This window comes from Leuciscus leuciscus (genome assembly GCF_965113295.1).
Source record: "Leuciscus leuciscus genome assembly, chromosome: 10".
Taxonomy (NCBI): Eukaryota; Metazoa; Chordata; class Actinopteri; order Cypriniformes; family Leuciscidae; genus Leuciscus; species Leuciscus leuciscus.
Window position 1 is genome coordinate 4,787,864 of NC_138734.1, and position 17,932 is coordinate 4,805,795.

The 17,932-nt window shown below is 37.0% G+C and overlaps 1 protein-coding gene across 1 annotated transcript; it reads right to left on the minus strand.

Moving 5' to 3' along the window:
• Positions 1-408: 408 nt before the first annotated feature.
• On the minus strand, positions 409-17,498 carry barx2 (BARX homeobox 2). Its single transcript, XM_082181629.1, has 4 exons — positions 17,130-17,498; positions 8,140-8,410; positions 2,964-3,048; positions 409-2,487 (listed from the first exon to the last, which is right to left on the minus strand). Exons 1-4 carry the CDS (start codon positions 17,314-17,316, stop codon positions 2,221-2,223), a joined length of 810 nt encoding a protein of 269 aa, XP_082037755.1. The 5' UTR covers positions 17,317-17,498; the 3' UTR covers positions 409-2,220.
• Between the last annotated feature and the right edge of the window lie 434 nt (positions 17,499-17,932).

The following is a 17,932-nucleotide window of genomic DNA, read 5'->3' on the forward strand; positions in this document are numbered from 1 at the left end:
TGCATCGATATTGTGCATCGATAGTGTGCATCGATAGTGTGCATCGATAGTGTGCATCGAGGGCGCATATCGGCTACAAAGGGGGGTGCTCACGAACAGCCTTATGAAACCTAAAATTAGGACTTAAGCTAAACCTAAAATCTTGTGGACTTAACAGACACGTGCACGCCATTCACCTGATCCCAAGTGCACAAGAAGTGTACCATTTAGGACACGATCTTTCAGTGTTTCTTATTCAAAATTGCATGTTTAATTTAATGTGATACTTGTCTTTTTTTTTTTATTATTTGTGAAATTTACTAGCAATTTCTCAGTGAAAACAGCTTCAAAGCATTTATTTCCTTCACAGTGTTCTACAGTATGTCTATCTAGCAAATCAACAAACATGAAATCATCATATCAGACCTCCAAAATTAATGGCATCTTTATTAAATGTTATTAAATATGCAAACACACACACATACAATAAAAATGACATAACGTTTGGGTGAAAAAGGATTCTCCTCAAATATCTATCTATATAGTCTTCTCCTCCAAAAACAAAGGTATAGTCACCCAATAAAATTCAGTATGTACACCAGAAAAATAGTGTTTTTTATATCAAAGAAGGAATATATTTTCAATATTTGTTGTTAGCCAAACACAGAGAAAAAAAAAACTATACAAATAAAATCTTTGCAAAAGGCAACATTGGTTTGAAAGAGCTTATGACATGCAGGATAGAAGAGGCTGTGATGTATTTGTGGGCCGTCAGTCAGATGTAGGCATGTGCCGAGCTGCCACGGGCTTCGACATGTCCCGCAGATTTTCTTTTTCTTGGCCGTTTTTTTTTTTTTTTTTTTTTACTAGTTCGAGTTTGATTTATTAATTGCTTTGCGCCCCTGACAGATTAAGTGGTTTTTCTTACAGTAATAAAACCAGCCTCCACTTAGTGGTGTCATACTGCGCCACACCACAGAGGGGGAAAACGGTTCAACGTTTTTTGTTGTTTTTTATTCATTCAAAGGGAATGAAATGGGAAGAAACATACAATAGCTAGCATGCTCCATCTGGGAGTTCATATATCATGTGTTTCAGCCTCAAAGAATAGTACTAAACGGCCGTGCAAAGGTTATACACACACACACACACACACAAAAAAAAAAAAAGTGATTTGAAGAAAGGATTCGGTTGAAATACAATGAATTCGAAGCATGTCACGCATAAAAACGAACAAAAGAAACTCCTTTTCTCTGCAAATAGAAAAAGAAAAACACATTGTCGTTTGGCAGAGAGTGGGCACTTTGGAAGCTTTACTTAAATCAATATTCCCTTTAATGTTTTCTCAAAATTTATGTTCTTTTTCTGTATAAGCTGACAGATTTTTTATCCATCGAGATGTTGAATGGATAAAGCTAATCTTTACCCAAACTGGACAATCCTGCTTTAAAAAGAGCCACATTTTCTCACGTGAAATCCAGAACTCTGTACATGTTTACACTGGTATTCATACTAACCCGTCCTATTAACTTTTAATGGCAGCAGCTTCATGGATGTGTAAAAAAAGGAAAAAATACCTCAAAGGGCACTTTAGCTATTCAAATATATGTGTTTTGGCACAGAATCCCAAGCTACAGTACACAGGTGCACTGTAAACTACAGGCGCAATTAAACAGGTACTATTTACAGGGAAAGAGAGAGAGAGAAAAACACTTACTGTTTGTTCATTTAGAAGGCGCTGTACCGGTGAGTCTGTGCGATGTTGCCGTATCTGGCAGCATATTATAAAATGTTTTATAAAATACATTTCAGAAAGGCAGCTGTATGACAGAAACATTTAAAGCAATGTTACAATCTTGATCACTGCATCGCCATATGTAGTGGAAAGTATTTGGACACTTCGGCGTACTGTAAAATGCCTGCATGTCATTGCATTAGACAACAAAATCAGCAAACAAATGAGCTCAATGAGATTGTTGGTGGATGTATGTAACCGCTGGTGAACTTTGAACATTTTGTCCAATTGTTTCATCATTTAACACCAGCAAAAGTTGAAACTTTTTTGGTAATACAAGCCACTTGGTTTGATGTTTTGTCGCTCTGCAATGACACACACATTTTTGTGTCTAAAGCACCCCTATACTGTTTGGTGCCTCTTAAAATCAGGCTTGGGAAGCCGTTTAACTGTCTTTGAAAAGTCTTTCAGTAGCTGTCTTTGGTTGTGCATCAGCATGGCTGTGTTTAGCTGGTGGTCATTTCTTCTGACGGAGATGGAGGAGCCTGTTCTAGCGCCGGGGTTTCTGGACAGACCGACTCGGTGGATGTAGAGGATGTACTGAGATCTTGAGGTTGAGATTGGAAGACCTCCTTTTCCACATGCAGCTTCTCCTCCTCCACCAGTTTGGCCGCCAGCCGTTCCTCGGCCTCGATCTCCTCTGTGGTCGGGATGGAGTTCTTCTTAGGTCGGCCTTTAGGCTTGGTTGGAGCCTCGTGTCCTCCTTTTAGCACCTAGAGAAACAGGGACACGTGAAAAATGTGGGCCTAGTCAAAGGTGAGGATAGTTATTACAGTGATTAAGGGAAGATATATAGCCATTCGGGCTGGCCCTCAACGCTCGTTTTTCTCAGAGGTGAACGCTCTGGATCTTTTGTTCCTGCTTTGAGAGGTCGATCGCGCTGACGTAGACCTGTACTGTCCTTTAAATCATCGCTCATTTGTCCCACACACACTCACCGAGCAGCCCGGGGCCGTAGCTGTTACACACACTGATTGTATTGAGTGCCGAGAAGGGCAGCTCAACACTGTCTAATGGATTTTTAATGATATGTCTCAGAGTTTCCATTTCCACACAGAAAGCTTTGGTGGATTTTCAACACAGATGTTTTTATTGATACAAGATGACAGTATCTTAACGACCTAAGTTATCTAAGCAGACAATCCTATGAACTTGTGATGTTAGCCTTGAGCGAGCTCTTTCGACTCACCATTTTCTTCCATTTCATGCGTCTGTTCTGGTACCATGTCTTCACCTGGAGCTGAGTGAGTCCCAGAGACTGAGCCAGGTCCAATCTGCACACACACACACGTACAAAGCGCAGGTTAAAAGAAAGTGCATAAATCAAACACAAATAGGTTATTATTCTGTTCCAAAAGTCAAAGAAACCAAAAGTAAGAAACTAAATTATGCTACAACATAAGATGTATATTTATGCCAAATTATAAGGTGGTATTAAAATAATAATAAAGAAATAATTTTAAAAAGCGGACTACTTTACCCAAAATAATTTAATTGTGAGTCAAAGTTAACCATGCCCTATTTGTATGACATGCGGAGTGCAGTATATCTAGTGCAACAAGTCAGAAATGAACCAGTGCTCCCAAAATATGGGTGCAAAAAATTATAAATTGCTTGGTTTATGTCTTTTAATAAAACTGAATGTATGATACAAAGCAATTTGATTAAAAAAAAAAAAAAAAAAAAAAACGCTCTGAAAATGCTGAATGTGAAGGAAATGTGTTTCTAGAGAACAGCCATAATTGTTCAGGCTGGGAATTAATTTATTCCACTGAAGTATCTGACAAAATATATTATGGGTGACATGCTGTTTTCACATGAATCTTAATAAATAAATAAAAAATCATTTTATCTACAGCTTATATGTGTGTGTGATTCCAAATCCGACACTTCTGAGTATTGTGAACCTATAGGCAGTGGTAGGTGAGTTTAGGAGCAGAGCATGTGGCGTTCTGACCTGTGAAACCCTCACGCAAGTGACAAGAATGACTGCAAAGAAGGCGGGAAACTTCAGAACTGGAAGTAATTGACCGAAATCCCAAAGTCACCTGTCGTCCTACACATAAAAGCCAGTGGGTGGCCATCTAGAGTGCAGATGTATATCTAATCACTGCAAAATTCCCAAAGCTGGCATGACATATCAGAAAGTTCTGCCAAGCTCTGAACTGAAGAGTCTTCCCAGGCCGAATGTAATCGCAGACCTCCCGTGGAATGCCATCACGCTTTATCTGGACAGAACAAGGACAAGGTAATCCAGTCATGGAGCTCCTGACTTGCCCGAAGGCAATAGTAGATCTTTTCGGGGCACTTGGGCAGGCAGCGCATGACTAATGCAGCGATTGGTCTGCGGGAACTTGATAGGCAAGGAGGGGACATGCGAGATGGGATTTGAGGGAACGAGAGAGCCACATATCAAACGAGTGCACAGATTTCTGCAACATCTACATTCAGAGTCACGCAGGATTACACAGCTCCTCTGTTGAGCCTCTCGGAGAGTCATATGAGGTGCAGTGATCTTCTGGAAATGAGCAGATTAACACTCGCTCTCAAAAGCCCTTGACTTCGCTCTTTCCTCTTCTCTTCCTCTTTATCTGTTTATTATCTCATTTTCCTCCTTTTTCTTCTAAGTTGTGCATGAGACAAGTTTTCCCATTGTATGAAAAACGAAATGTTCTTAAATGGCAGTACTGTGGTAAAGATGCTAACACTGTGGTATTTTATGACATCTAATTTATTACATTGCAGCAGAATACTCTATTTTGATTGGTCAATTGCAGCAAATATATTTTTATGTATTTTGAATCTGGGTATCAATTTCCTAAACATTATGTCTATAAATCTGTGGTCTCTTTTAATATAATAAAATATTTAGTATTAATTTGTATTATTACATTTTATTATAGTGAGACTCTCTCATCCCAGTCTCACATAATTCCCAAATAAATGCATTTTAAAATTCTCTCTCTCTCTCTCTCTCTCTCTCTCTCTCTCTCTCTCTCTCTCTCTCTCTCTCTCTCTCTCTCTCTCTCTCTCTCTCTCTCTCTCTCTCTCTCATATTCATATATATATATATATATATATATATATATATATATATATATATATGTGTGTGTGTGTATATACAGGAGCTCCATATATATTTCAACAATAATAATTCTGTAAAAATTATTTCATAAAATATTAAATTAAAACTATACCACCAATTACATTTTGCACCAGGTATTTTCATGTACTATTCATAAAGTAATACCACTGTATTTGTAGTGCTTTTATTGATGCTAAAAGAAAATAAAACCTTAATTGTCTTAAAAACTGACAGAGTAAAACATGAAAAATGTATTTATTTATGTATTTATTTGTTAAGTGTCACATGTCATATCACACTGAGGTATGTTTAAGCAAAATGTATGATGACGAGTGGTGGGGATTTTGTTTTTGTAAATGTTTAAAGCAGCAGTCTAGCTGTCTGTCATTTGTGGCTGTTTCTGTGCTGTAATTGGTGATATGAAAAGCACCTCTGTGTTTGTGCTTATTATTCTTCAGAGAGAAACCACACACACACACACACACACACACACACACACACACACACACGCTGCATTCCAATGCCGGCACACTCCTTGCAACTATGAGCCTAATTTAAGCTCAGTTTGGGTTCTGACATTTATTCATAATGATGATGAAGATGATTATAATCATCTCTGCCTCATAAAAAAATAAAAAAAAACATTAAAACTTCATGATATAAATCATTACGTTCCATATTGCGACATGTTTTTCATTGCTTTCATGTTCTGATTGTGTGGCCTAGGCGGACAAGCCAAAAACAGCACAACACCTTCAGGTCGTCTTTGAGATTGATAAACACAAACCCGAGGCGTTCTGAGGCCCATTCCTCAAACGTGCCAGAAGATGAGGAATTCCCCTCACTTGTTTTTCATTCAGCCATGAATGAATTTGTTCGTTCCTCAGGCAAAGTGTGTGACAGAGTGATAGAGCAGAGGCTAACCATGACCCAGCGGTGAACTGAGCGGCCTTGAGCCAAAACCTTTCCCAAATGACCCGACAGGACCCAACAAAACTGACTCTTTCATGCCAGCTTTTCTGGCAGAACTTTGCATACTTGGGTCAGAGATTTCTGAGAAAATGACTTATTCTAAATTAAGAATGAATAATAAATTGGTATCTATATCGGGATCAATCATGCATAGTTTTATTTTTATTACATACTGTATATATATAATTATATACTATATGCTATATACATTATATATATATATATATATATATATATATATATATATATATATATATATATATATATATATATATATATATATATATATATATATCATTTATTTAAACATAGTATTTAAAATTAAGCCCCTAATGTTGTTGTATTCCAATATCAGACAAATTAGACTGATATACTAATAATATGATAAAATAAAACTATGCATGATTGACCCTGATATATTTACTAATATATTATTTATTCATATGCTTTTTCCTGTCCACACAATAAAATTGCCAGCCTAGAATTTTCTATATGGTTTTTCCTGTGAGCTTTTTTTTTATGCTCTTTTTTTTTGTCTTTTTTTTGTTTTGTTTTTTTGTCAGATAAATACCTTAATAAAGTTTAATGTTTTGTTCTTAAACATGTAACACTTATACAGTAAAACATTTTCTTCACATTTTTATGGTTTAATCAAAGTTGTAGGGTCATTTAAAAAAAGAAAACACTTAAAAAAAACACTTTAGTTCACTACTAATATATATATATATATATATATATATATATATATATATATATATATATATATATATATATACATACATATACATATACATATATGCATGTGTGTGTGTGTGTGTGTGTGTGTGTGTGTGTATACTTTCATAACTAATTTTTGCTAATCTTTTGCATGGATGCTCAGTCAAACAATACTTCATCTTTGAGTCGATATGAGACCACAACCGCATGATGCATGGCAATATTTGTTTTCTTGTTTTATGAAAGAAAAGAGCGCTCTCTGTAAAACAAAAGTGAATAAGTGGAGTGAGTGTGTAAGAGAGAGTCTTGCGGCGGCTGTCTTGACTTTGCACGTCTGGTGGTGCTGACAGTTTTCAGACAATTATGCCTGACAGCTCATATGTCGCTGAAGGACAGAATCCATCCTTAGGCTGTGTCTGACCAAAAATTCTGAGAATTGTGCGTGTGTGTGTGTGTGTGTGTGTGTGTGTGTGTGTGTGTGTGTGTGTGTGTGTGTGTGTGTGTGTGTGTGTGTGTGTGTGTGTGTGGCAGACACGCTCAGAATCATTGTAGGTGGGACAGAACTGATTTTTTGGGGATTTTTACCCAAATACACCCTTAGGGCTCTAATGGAAACACATCCACTCCGGCCAAATCTAAACGCAGAGCCAAACCGAAATGGAAAATGTGTTATTGCCGGAAAAAAAACCTGTCCCGTGCGAGAAGACCCACGACACGTAAATTACCTCATCTCATTGTACAAAGCCCCAAAGTTTTTTTTTTTTAAATACACCTGCGTGTGCTTTAAATGATTGGCATGAAATCAATGTAATACATTTTTGTTTGCTTTTCTTGGCATGTGTCCCTGTTGTCTTGAATGGGGTAGTGTTTCTTTTAAAGGCTTCTTTTGCTATTCGAAGCATGGTTGAAATGTTACTGTCGTCTTCACTACAACACCGAGCAATGTAATAGTTTGGCTAACAGTGATTTGCTTCAGGTTAAAGTGTTTATTCCAGGCTTTATATGCACTTAGAATTATTTTAATTTATAGCTTATCACAATTACTATGCTTTCTTAAAGTCAACATTAAATCTCTGTTTCATTGAGATTCATCATTGCACATTGCAAAATTAAAAAAAAAATTCTCTCTGTATTTTTTTCATTATGTAATGCCAATTTGTTATGTTCAAATCAATTCCCAGAATTATGTTTTTTTTTTTTTTATGTCATTTTTTTCCCATTTTTCCACCCGATAAATATATATTTTTAAAAATGTAATTTGTGAATAACGTTTTCACTTTTCCAGTATAACTTTGACAGGCCATGTACGAGGCACGAACACTGCACTGTAAGTTATCACAGCTTTTTATCTTTTGCCAAATCAACCTTTTTAGATTTGTGTGAATTTATGTGGTTCAGACAACATCATATTTTCAGTTTGTTAATTGAACCAATTTCCTTCACCATATTTACTCAAATATTTTACTTCAATGGACTCAAAATTTTAAGGCAACCAGGTAACTTACTTTTTTTAAGTTAAACCAACAATAATGTTTTACAGTGTGGAGAAATGGCCTCGCACACAGTCAACTGGAGTGTAAAAGCCTCTGACCTGTCGGGAGTGGAGAGGTATTTCTGCTTCTGGAACTTCTTCTCCAGGCCCAGGAGCTGCAGCTCCGTGAAGATGGTGCGGCTGCGGCGGGGCTTCTTCAGTCGCGGGGCGGAGTGCTCCGTCTCTGACTCGCTGCTGATGCTGACGGGGGTCTCGCTGTGCGCGGGCTCGGAGGTGAGCGGGTGCTGGGGTGAGAGAAGGGGCAGGTGTGGAGACTGAGGCTGGTGTGTGATCACGGAGAGGAGAGGGTACGATCTCAGAGGGGTAGAGCCTGGGAGAACACAGACAACGAAACGCACTTGTTAGCACTGATAGCATAAAACATTAATGAAGAGGCAACTCTTTATAATAAGGTCACATTGATTAAAATTTGTAACTCGAAAGCAACGTCAACGGCCACGCCAAACACCGTAGGCTGGCTTCACATTCTTCTGGTGCGCAGGCCTCAAAATTAAATCATAATGAAAAAAGGATCGAAACTATGGAAACTTGTTTCCGCCACAGAATAAAAAAGCTGATTGCGACTTTTTTCACTTGCAATAACTCGCAATTCTTTATATCTTGCAGTTCGGACTTTATTTCTCTCAATTCTTAGTTTATATCTCACAATTCTGACTTAATTTCTCACAATTCTGAGTTTATATCTCACAATTCTGACTTAATTTCTCACAATTCTGAGTTTATATCTCACAATTCTGACTTAATTTCTTACAATAATGAGTTCATAACTAGGAATTCTGACTTTTTTCTCACAATTGCAAGTTTATAACTCAGAATTGTACTTTTTTCTCACAATTCTGAGTTTATAACTCAGATTTTTTATATATTTTTTTCTCACAATTGCAAATTTATAAAAATAAAGGTTAGGATTATGAGATATAGACTTGCAATTAAAAAAAAAATGTAACTGCAACTTTTTTAACTCGCAATAACTTGAAGTGCTTTATATCTTGCAATTTGGAATTTATTACTCACAATTCCAAGTTTATAGCTCACAATTGTTTTTTTTTGTTTTTTTTCTCTCAGAATTGCAAGTTTATATCTTGCAGGTCAGACTTCTGAATTTATAAGTCACAATTCAGATTTTTTTTTTTTTTTATTTTTTTTTTGTGCATTATAAACTCGGAATTGCTAAAAAAAGAAAGAAAAAAAAGTCTGAATTGTGAAATATAAACTTGCAATTTATAAAGGTAATTGCAACTCCTTATCTCACAATTCAGACAAACTCACAATTTACAAGCTGCTAAAATGAGCCAGCTGAAACCCTTTTTTTTAAACCAGCCATCATGTCCGAGTGAACTGAAAGCTTGTAATGGTCTCGACCCGCGTCAGTAATGGTGTAGGTAAGTGTTAAGAGTTTTGCCCTGTGAGATGTAAGGTGCTGAACTGGAGGTCTGCAGTGGTGATGTAACTGCTGTTTCACACTGAACTCTGAGGATAATGATACACGCTGTCACCGACACAATGCACTCTGGGTAATAATTTTTAACTGGGGCATCTGTACGCCCTCCCTTACAGTTTTAATACTTCCAACTCTCTCTCTCTTTGTCCCCTGCTCTTTCTTTAGTCAGACATCAGCGAGACGCCAGAGTCCATAAAATGCAACACGGGACCCGTCTGAGCCGAGAGAGAGCGTAATACCTCCAAGAGAAATAAAGCTTGTGTCATCAAGCTAAAAAAAAACTGATCCTGTGATTTATTGAAGTAAAGTGAGAATGGAAGAGCGTTTTGTGAAATGAATACATCACGTCATGTCTCTTTCACAGGCAAATTGGTCACAATCTTAATTCACGTATAAGCTCTTATGTCTCTACAGTCTTATCTGATCGTTCGATTGCTTAGATAAAGAAATGACTGTGGTAAAGCCAAAATATTTGATCAAATATCATTTCCTTATTGAATGTGACCTGAAGGAAACATTTAAAGGCATTAAGGTTTTGTATTTGTAGTTGTTCACTGAAATATTGGGGGGGCATTTCCTCTCTTAAATACTGTCACCCTCCTTTTTTGAGCATATGAACATAAATGGTTGTAATTCATGAATTATCTGTAATACAGACCTTAGTATTATTAAGATTATTCAGTGCTTTGAAACACGGAAGCCCAAACTAAAACAGCTGACTGTATAAATGCACTGATATGTACCCCGTAATTTAAAAAAGCCTATATGTATAAGTACACTATAATTACAATAAAGCCCGCAGTGTATGTTCTCGCTAAATTTCTCCACACATAAGATTGTTGCCTATCATAGTAATAAGTACCCCTCACTTCTAAAATACTTATTCAAATAATTGACTCATTTTCCTGGTTGTTACCCCTTTATTCCCCAAACTTTACATATTTTTCCCTTATACCGACACATACATACTTTATAGGTACACTATAACTACGGAAAGTTACGATGTAAATTCGTTTTACTGACGCAGTACTCTGTGGGCTGTAGGCTAAAGCGTTACAGGAGCTTTAAGTGAAAAAATTATAGTATAAAAATAGAAGTTTAATTTTACTGCAAAGGAAATGTAATGATCTAAACATATTCAACGCTATCTCACGACCAATTCGTACATATTTTGCGAGGTGGCTAATCCGTACGATTTGTCTAAACCCCAGTGATGGGTATAGGTTTAGGGGCGGGGTCAGGGGTCGTTCATTTGTACGAATTCATACGAATTAAAATACGTACGATTGAGCAAAAGTCGTACGAGTGAGGTTGTACGAAGTCAAACGAATTAGCCACCTCGTAAAATACATACGAATTGCCGTGAGATCGTCTTGACATTTTCTGTTATACAAAATATATATTTTACAAAACAAATTGGACTCTAAAATTGCTTGTGAAAAAAAAAGTCGTATGTCTAACCAAGTTGTGTTCCAAATTTAAAGTTGGTATCACAAAAATGTTGCCTACTAAAAGGATTATACGAATTACACCTAATTAAAAAAAAAAGAAAAAAAAGAATAAAACGTGAAAGTGTCTTGAGCTTGTGTTCACCACAGACCTTATTTCAGGCTTTTAACCACAAACCCATTCAAAAACTCCAATGACTAAGAGACGATGGAAGCGGAAGTGCTAAAATGCTCATTCGTTTCCGTGTTTCGGCCTACAAAAATATGCCATCCCTGCAAAACTCTATGGTTCTGAAGAATGAATCATACAGACCCGCATACATACAGTCTGTACAAAACATGTACATTTTTAATGAGCAACATAGTGGAAGGACAGGACATTTTTCCACACACACACAAAGGCACAAACATGCATGTACTCACACTTGCACACAAATCAGGATGATCTCATTGTTGTCAATGCAACACGTCTAGGCATGACATCCCTCCTGGCTCATCAGTTTAACTCTGTTTTTCCCTCTTTCCCTCCCTGTTCTTTCTTCAAAATCTATAACATCTATCACTCAATTCAAATCTATCTATCCCCCTGACACCGTCAAGAAGCCTGTAAATATTTGTTCTGTATAATTATCACGACAGCAGACTCATACACATGCTATTTCTCTAATTTGTAGCAAATTAATCATAGACCTGTTACACCTTCACATTTACACTAGTTCACTTTTATTAGACAATCAACAAGCTGCTTAACCGTATCCTAGATCCCAGTTAATTAGCTCGCTTTACTTTAACGAGTCAATGAGATCATTTTCCCGAGGCCTTATTATTATAACGCCACACTTCTGGATTAAGTCGTGCTCGTGTTTTGAGGAAAGTTGTGTGGAAATTTGTGTTCTAAAAAAAGCAGTAACATTTCATTTGACCTAAAAATATCCAAGGCAGTTTCTGGTGTTGCGTTTCCTTGTTATGACATGCCGAGTTCAGGGAATCTTTTGTGCTTCGAGTTCAACATCTTGACCTGTCATTCATGTGATGTGAACGAAGTGACAAGTTTTCATGACTCGCAATCAAGCTGAACCTCGTGCTTTCTCCCACTGACGGCTGGAAAACAGTAGCAAACGCTAAGCTTTTGATTGCGCTCTTTCAGTCCTGTCTTATTTTCCCTGATTGATTGGATTCCAGCGAGATGATTTCATTTGGCACTTGATGAACATTTGAACTCTTAATAACACGGTACAGTTTGTTTGGTTGGGCCATGTGGTGACAGATTTAATGTTTCATCACTCGTTTCTGTTTTTATTTCTCAATATTTATTAACCAGCAAGTCTGAAGAACAGAAAAAAAACACACAAGATAGACTCTGCAAGCGAATGGATAGAGTGTATTTTTTCTAAAAGATAATGTTTGTTAATGCAGCTGATGGATTTCTGTTTGACTCTTCCAGGAATCACTTCTAAACTAACAAATTAGAAGATCAGGAGAAAAAAAATCAAGCAGTGTATACTTCTGTCTATAATACTTATAAATGTTTAGACATGAAACAAAACCCTGTGAATGATTTAGCATGTTTGCCCGAAGGGTGAATACAGCTAAGATCTCATGAATTAGATATTCACCCTGATAATGCATCTCCATAAATGTGTAAAGCCACACCCTCCGGGTTGCATCATGGGTGAGGTCTGACAATTGTGACAAAATGCGTCCGTAATTGTGTTTGAACACATAACTGGTTCTCGTCTGAATGGCATTGCTTTTATTGTCTGCAGTTAATAAATGTGAAGACAGGTTGTGGACGGTTGTGATGGTTTACTCATCCTCCTATTAGGCTGTTTTTCAGCATGCTGTCATAGAAGATTACACTATCAACGATTTGTATCTGTATCTCCTCCTTTCAGAAATACTTCTAAAAGCCTTTCCTGCGTTCTAGTTAAAGACATGTCTCCAAACGAAATATTAAAACCTGTTATTACACTCTCACGTCAAGTTTGTAAGGACCAGGGTGTGTGGGGGTTGGTGTTTATAGGATGTGTGTATACCGTATATAGAAATATACAATTATAGTAATGAATGAAACTTCCACACGCAGTTGATTGACAGATAAACTGTGCAATCCTATTTCAATGTTGTGGATATTTTCAGCGGACAGTTTGCTTTGTGTATTCAGTCTAACAGCATTGAAGAGGGCAAATGTTATCAATCAACTGAACTGTGTAAATGCATTTTAAGCGCATTACGTTCTTTGTCCATGCAATAAATGCACGTCCCTAAAAGAGTGCGGTTTTACAGTGAACAGGCCATTTAATCCCACTGCCCTGGTAATGTTAATGGTAGCCTATGAACCATTTCAGAGAGTTATACATAATTTCACCAAGTACATCATGTTCCTGGATCAACATCTTTGTGGATCCTGGACCAACATTCCAAACAACCAATCAGATTTGAGGGAAAAGTTTACAGTTTATGTCAAGTTTAGGCTTAAAACCAGGGTTAGATGCTTCTACATCAGTGTTATTCACATATCATTTCCCTCTGATTTTAGGGATAACTTATGGGTACGGTTAGGTTTAGATGTATAGAAATGTATCTTCATAAAGTTTCATATTACGGGTATTGCACACATATGAGAAGTCAGGCCTGAAATCAATCATGTTTGAGTTTGGAAGTCGACAGGGAAAAAATTGGACCTCCGCCTAAACGTCTTTTATATTTAAATACGTATAATTGCTTGTTTTGTTTATGAAATATCATGTAATTTTCTGCTAATTGACTGCAGACTCTCCTGTAGTATTTTGACGTGTCGTACAGCGGCTCCTAGTGGCGACAGCGTTTACAGTATGAGCTCAGAGTTATGATGATGTGGGAGAGTCCAGAGCCAGTGGCCTTTCAGTGAGTGCCAGTCTTAATGCCAGCTACATTCTATATTAAGCATTACCATCCATTGATGTGCTGGCATATAGAATATCTCACACCCCTCAGATTGAAAAGAGACAGTGCGCGCAGCGTTCTGATATTCAGGCTGGATATTCTATCCTCACCCCCGGCCTGCCAAAACTCTCACACTGCCTTTACCTCACAGCTGGACTTACAAACACAAGGAAGCATGTGCGCATTCAAGCATGCATGTGTATGACTTCATACATGTGTATGTGTATACGTCTGTGTGCGTGTTGTGTTGTGCTTACATGGGCTACGTGTGTGTGTTTGAAGGGTTGTGTGTGAAGAAAGTGAGTAAACTGCTAAAGCTATTTTTATCGTGGTCCCATCCATTCAGAGGAAGTGTCTCCGATTTCACAAACTGCACAGCGGGAATGAGGGAGCAAAGATGCTTTCTGTCAACACACATCGAGTCTGGAGTGGATACTTTGCGCTTTTCTGGCCTAGTTTGGAATTTTGCACTGCAACACTTGCTGCTAAATCACTTTCATTTGTCGGTAACGCTTTATTTTACAGTGTCCTTGTTACAAGTACTTATTATAGTATAAATCTTGTGAAATTACATGCAACTAACCCTAAATGTAATTAATATAACTTAGAGTCAACAGAATGTTCAAACGGGACCATCAAAATAAAGTGTTACCCTTTATTTTTGTTACGGTGTACAATTAAGAAGTAACTACATGTCAACTAACTCTCATTAGAGTATTAATGGACTGTCTTCTTAATATCTGCTAACTCTTTATTTTGATGCTCAAAACAGATATTCTACTGACTAGTAACTTTGCAAGTACATGTCAACTTATTCTAACCCGAACCCTAACCTACCAGTCTACTAATACTGTGAGAGTTACTAATAGAGTTAGTAGACATGTCGGTGCAACGTTACTTAAATTAAACATAAAGTGTTAAAGGGACCATCAAAATAAAGTGAAACCAAGTTTTATACACAAATACATGTGAAAATATCAAACCTCACATCTCCAGTACTGGCTTCGTCATCATTTTAATATGCTCTGGTGACGCCTGGTTGTGAAATGAGCAAAATTAATAAAGGAAAATGTCTTTATGGTTTTGTGTTAAAGGTTAGTGAAACGAGATATGTAAAGCTATCCCTCAAAGCAAAACTGGATTTGCTGTGAGATCATTCATTCTGACCTGAAAAACTTGCTTGTCTTACAAGTGTCAAAAGTAACACTTAGTTGTACGAGACAAGGAGATTTTATCCGGTCGTACAAGAAACAGACAAAAAAATCAAATGGCCTGCACTGGTAACTGTCAATACTGTACATTTTCTGCATGTCAAGTGTTTAGGGAACGATTATATACACCGAGTATATGGAACAGTGAGTTTGTATTCAAATGACAAACCGGAATAATATTTGATCTGTTGATGATGCTCTCTTTGGAAAATCACATCGGAAACCACAGAGTTAAGTCCTTGCTAAACCTTTGGATGGGTCACAAATGCACTTAATCAATCCCTTAAACCTAATTACACGCGGGCCGCTACCAATACTGCATGACACCATCATGATCTTCAGGGTCAAACGCTTTTGTACACGTCCCATGTTGGCTGATGTATTACAACCCGGATTAATGACATGCCAGGAACATTTGAAAATGTCTTGTGAACTTCTCACAATGCTTCTCATCTTGATGGAATGACATCGCACCTGTTGCTTCAGGATGTCATACCTGACTGCATCCTATGTTGCATAGTCAAGTGTGTGGCAACAGCTCTCTAAATAGATAAATGTCCTGTGGCTTCCAAGAGTTTGTGTTCCTTGGGGCAAGTAAGAGGAGAATATGTCATTATTTTACCACAGATACCCAAACTCATTATAAATGTGACAGTTTCAATGAATGAAACAAATGCAGTTTGGAGAGTGTGCACACACCTGAACCCTGAGGTCAATGAAGCAAAACGCTCAAAACATGGTGTGCAAAAAAAAAGTTTAAAGATGAAATATGATGAGAGTGTTGTCTGGCTGTGCAATGATAAATCATCAGTGAGGTGTGGTGATATTTCAAAGGAGTGTCAACTATTAATCTACTGAACTGTCAAAACATTTCTGTGGCCATTGTTTTATTATTTAATTTAATATAATTCGAGCTCTATCTGGTGCAAATAAAATAAATATGTGTAATGTAGGCTATATATGAAATGAATGTTAGATGTTGACAATATCCGTCAGACAAAGTTAATGTAAAAGTAATAAAATACATATAAGTTCACGCAATTAAATCAATCACACAATTTTATGTTATAAGATTAAATGTAATTTCGCTGTAAGCTGTGATCTCGTGTGTTTTCGTCAGTGGATGTTGCTGTGGGTGCGAATTCAACTTTATCACACAAACAGTGTTTACAGTTTAACTCACGACCTACTAACATGTTCTGAACTTAAATGCGTTTAAACAACTAATTTAAATAGGAATATGAACATGTTAAAGCGCGCTTATATTGCGCAAGAAGACGGACTATGGGTAAATATATGCAAGCAATGTTTATTATTTTCAAGAGGCGTAGTTTAATTAAGGGCAAAAATATCAATAATAAACATCACTTTCCGTTCCATCGCAAACAATGGGTTCAGTCATATTTTATCCGCTACTATTAGTTCGTAAAGAGAAAAAAAGCGTGCAGTTACTGGCTAAAATGAACACATTATAAGAAAGCAAAATACGTGGTACACACAACTCGGGAAAAGTATCCTTCAAATTAGTATTGTTCAAAAAATATTGTTCAAATATTTCATATATATGTATATATAGCCTAAAACATGTCTACAGTGTGCATGCAACATGAAAGAGCATAGCCTATGCTATTTCGTGTTGCATGCACACTGTAGAAATGTTTTCATTATTAAACCATCCATTTAACTTGTCACAATAATTTGTTTAGTTTCTTCTCATATTATGACAAGATTTTCCGCTCCATTTTATTTACTAGTAATTGCAATAAAATTCAAAAAGTTCAACGCGTCAGTTTTTAGTTTGAATGGGTTGAATTTGCAGTGCAGTGCAAGTATTGTTGTTTTTTTCATTTATGAGGGCAAAGAAATTATTACAAATATAAAAGTCAAAGAGAAAGTGAGAAGACAAGAAAAGTGAAAGATATCAATGCCCATTCAAAATTACTCAGCATTTCAAATAATAAACAAAACAAATCTCTTGCAAACCTGTGAACTGGCGTCACTTACCCGAGCATGAATGCAGAGGTTTGGGTCTGACGATTAAAGAGGGACAAACCGAGTAAAGAGAAAGTTTCTCGAAGTAATCACATGTTTCCTTGGAGAGGATCTCGTCGATCATGAAAGTCTTGTATCGTCTTCTGACTGCTTTCAGCTGCGCGCTGCTCGCGAGTCTCAGCTCTGCTTGGCAATGCATAGTGTCCAGATACGCGCCTTCAGCGGGACGCTCGAGACAAAAGCTCTGATATTCGCCTCGTTAAAAGTTGTGTAAAACTTATTGCATGTGCTACTGATCTAAAACCACATCTCATCTGAACAGCCCTGGCGTGCTCTCGCTGCTAGTGTCTGCAGTGTCTCATTCATGAAGCGAGTGCGCGCTGCGCTCTGAGTCACCGCTATATAAACCAGCTCTCCTGTCACTACACAGCAGACACACTTCACGTCAATCACTCTCTCTCTCTCTCTCTCTCTCTCTCTCTCTACATAAGAACAATGAACCGGTTTTCTGCACCCCCAACTCTGAGTTAGATTTGATGGAATAACAGTTCATTTAGTGCTCGTTTAAAATACAGTATTTCTAATAAGTATTATTATGATCATCATTATTATTTTTGTGCTGGTTCTTGTAAAAAAAAAAAAAAAGGTAGCAATAATACTAAATATGAAATGTCTATTTAGCTATCTATCTATGCAACTATCTATCTATGCAACTATCTATCTATCTATCTATCTATCTATCTATCTATCTATCTATCTATCTATCTATCTATCTATCTATCTATCTATCTATCTATCTATCTATCTATCTATCT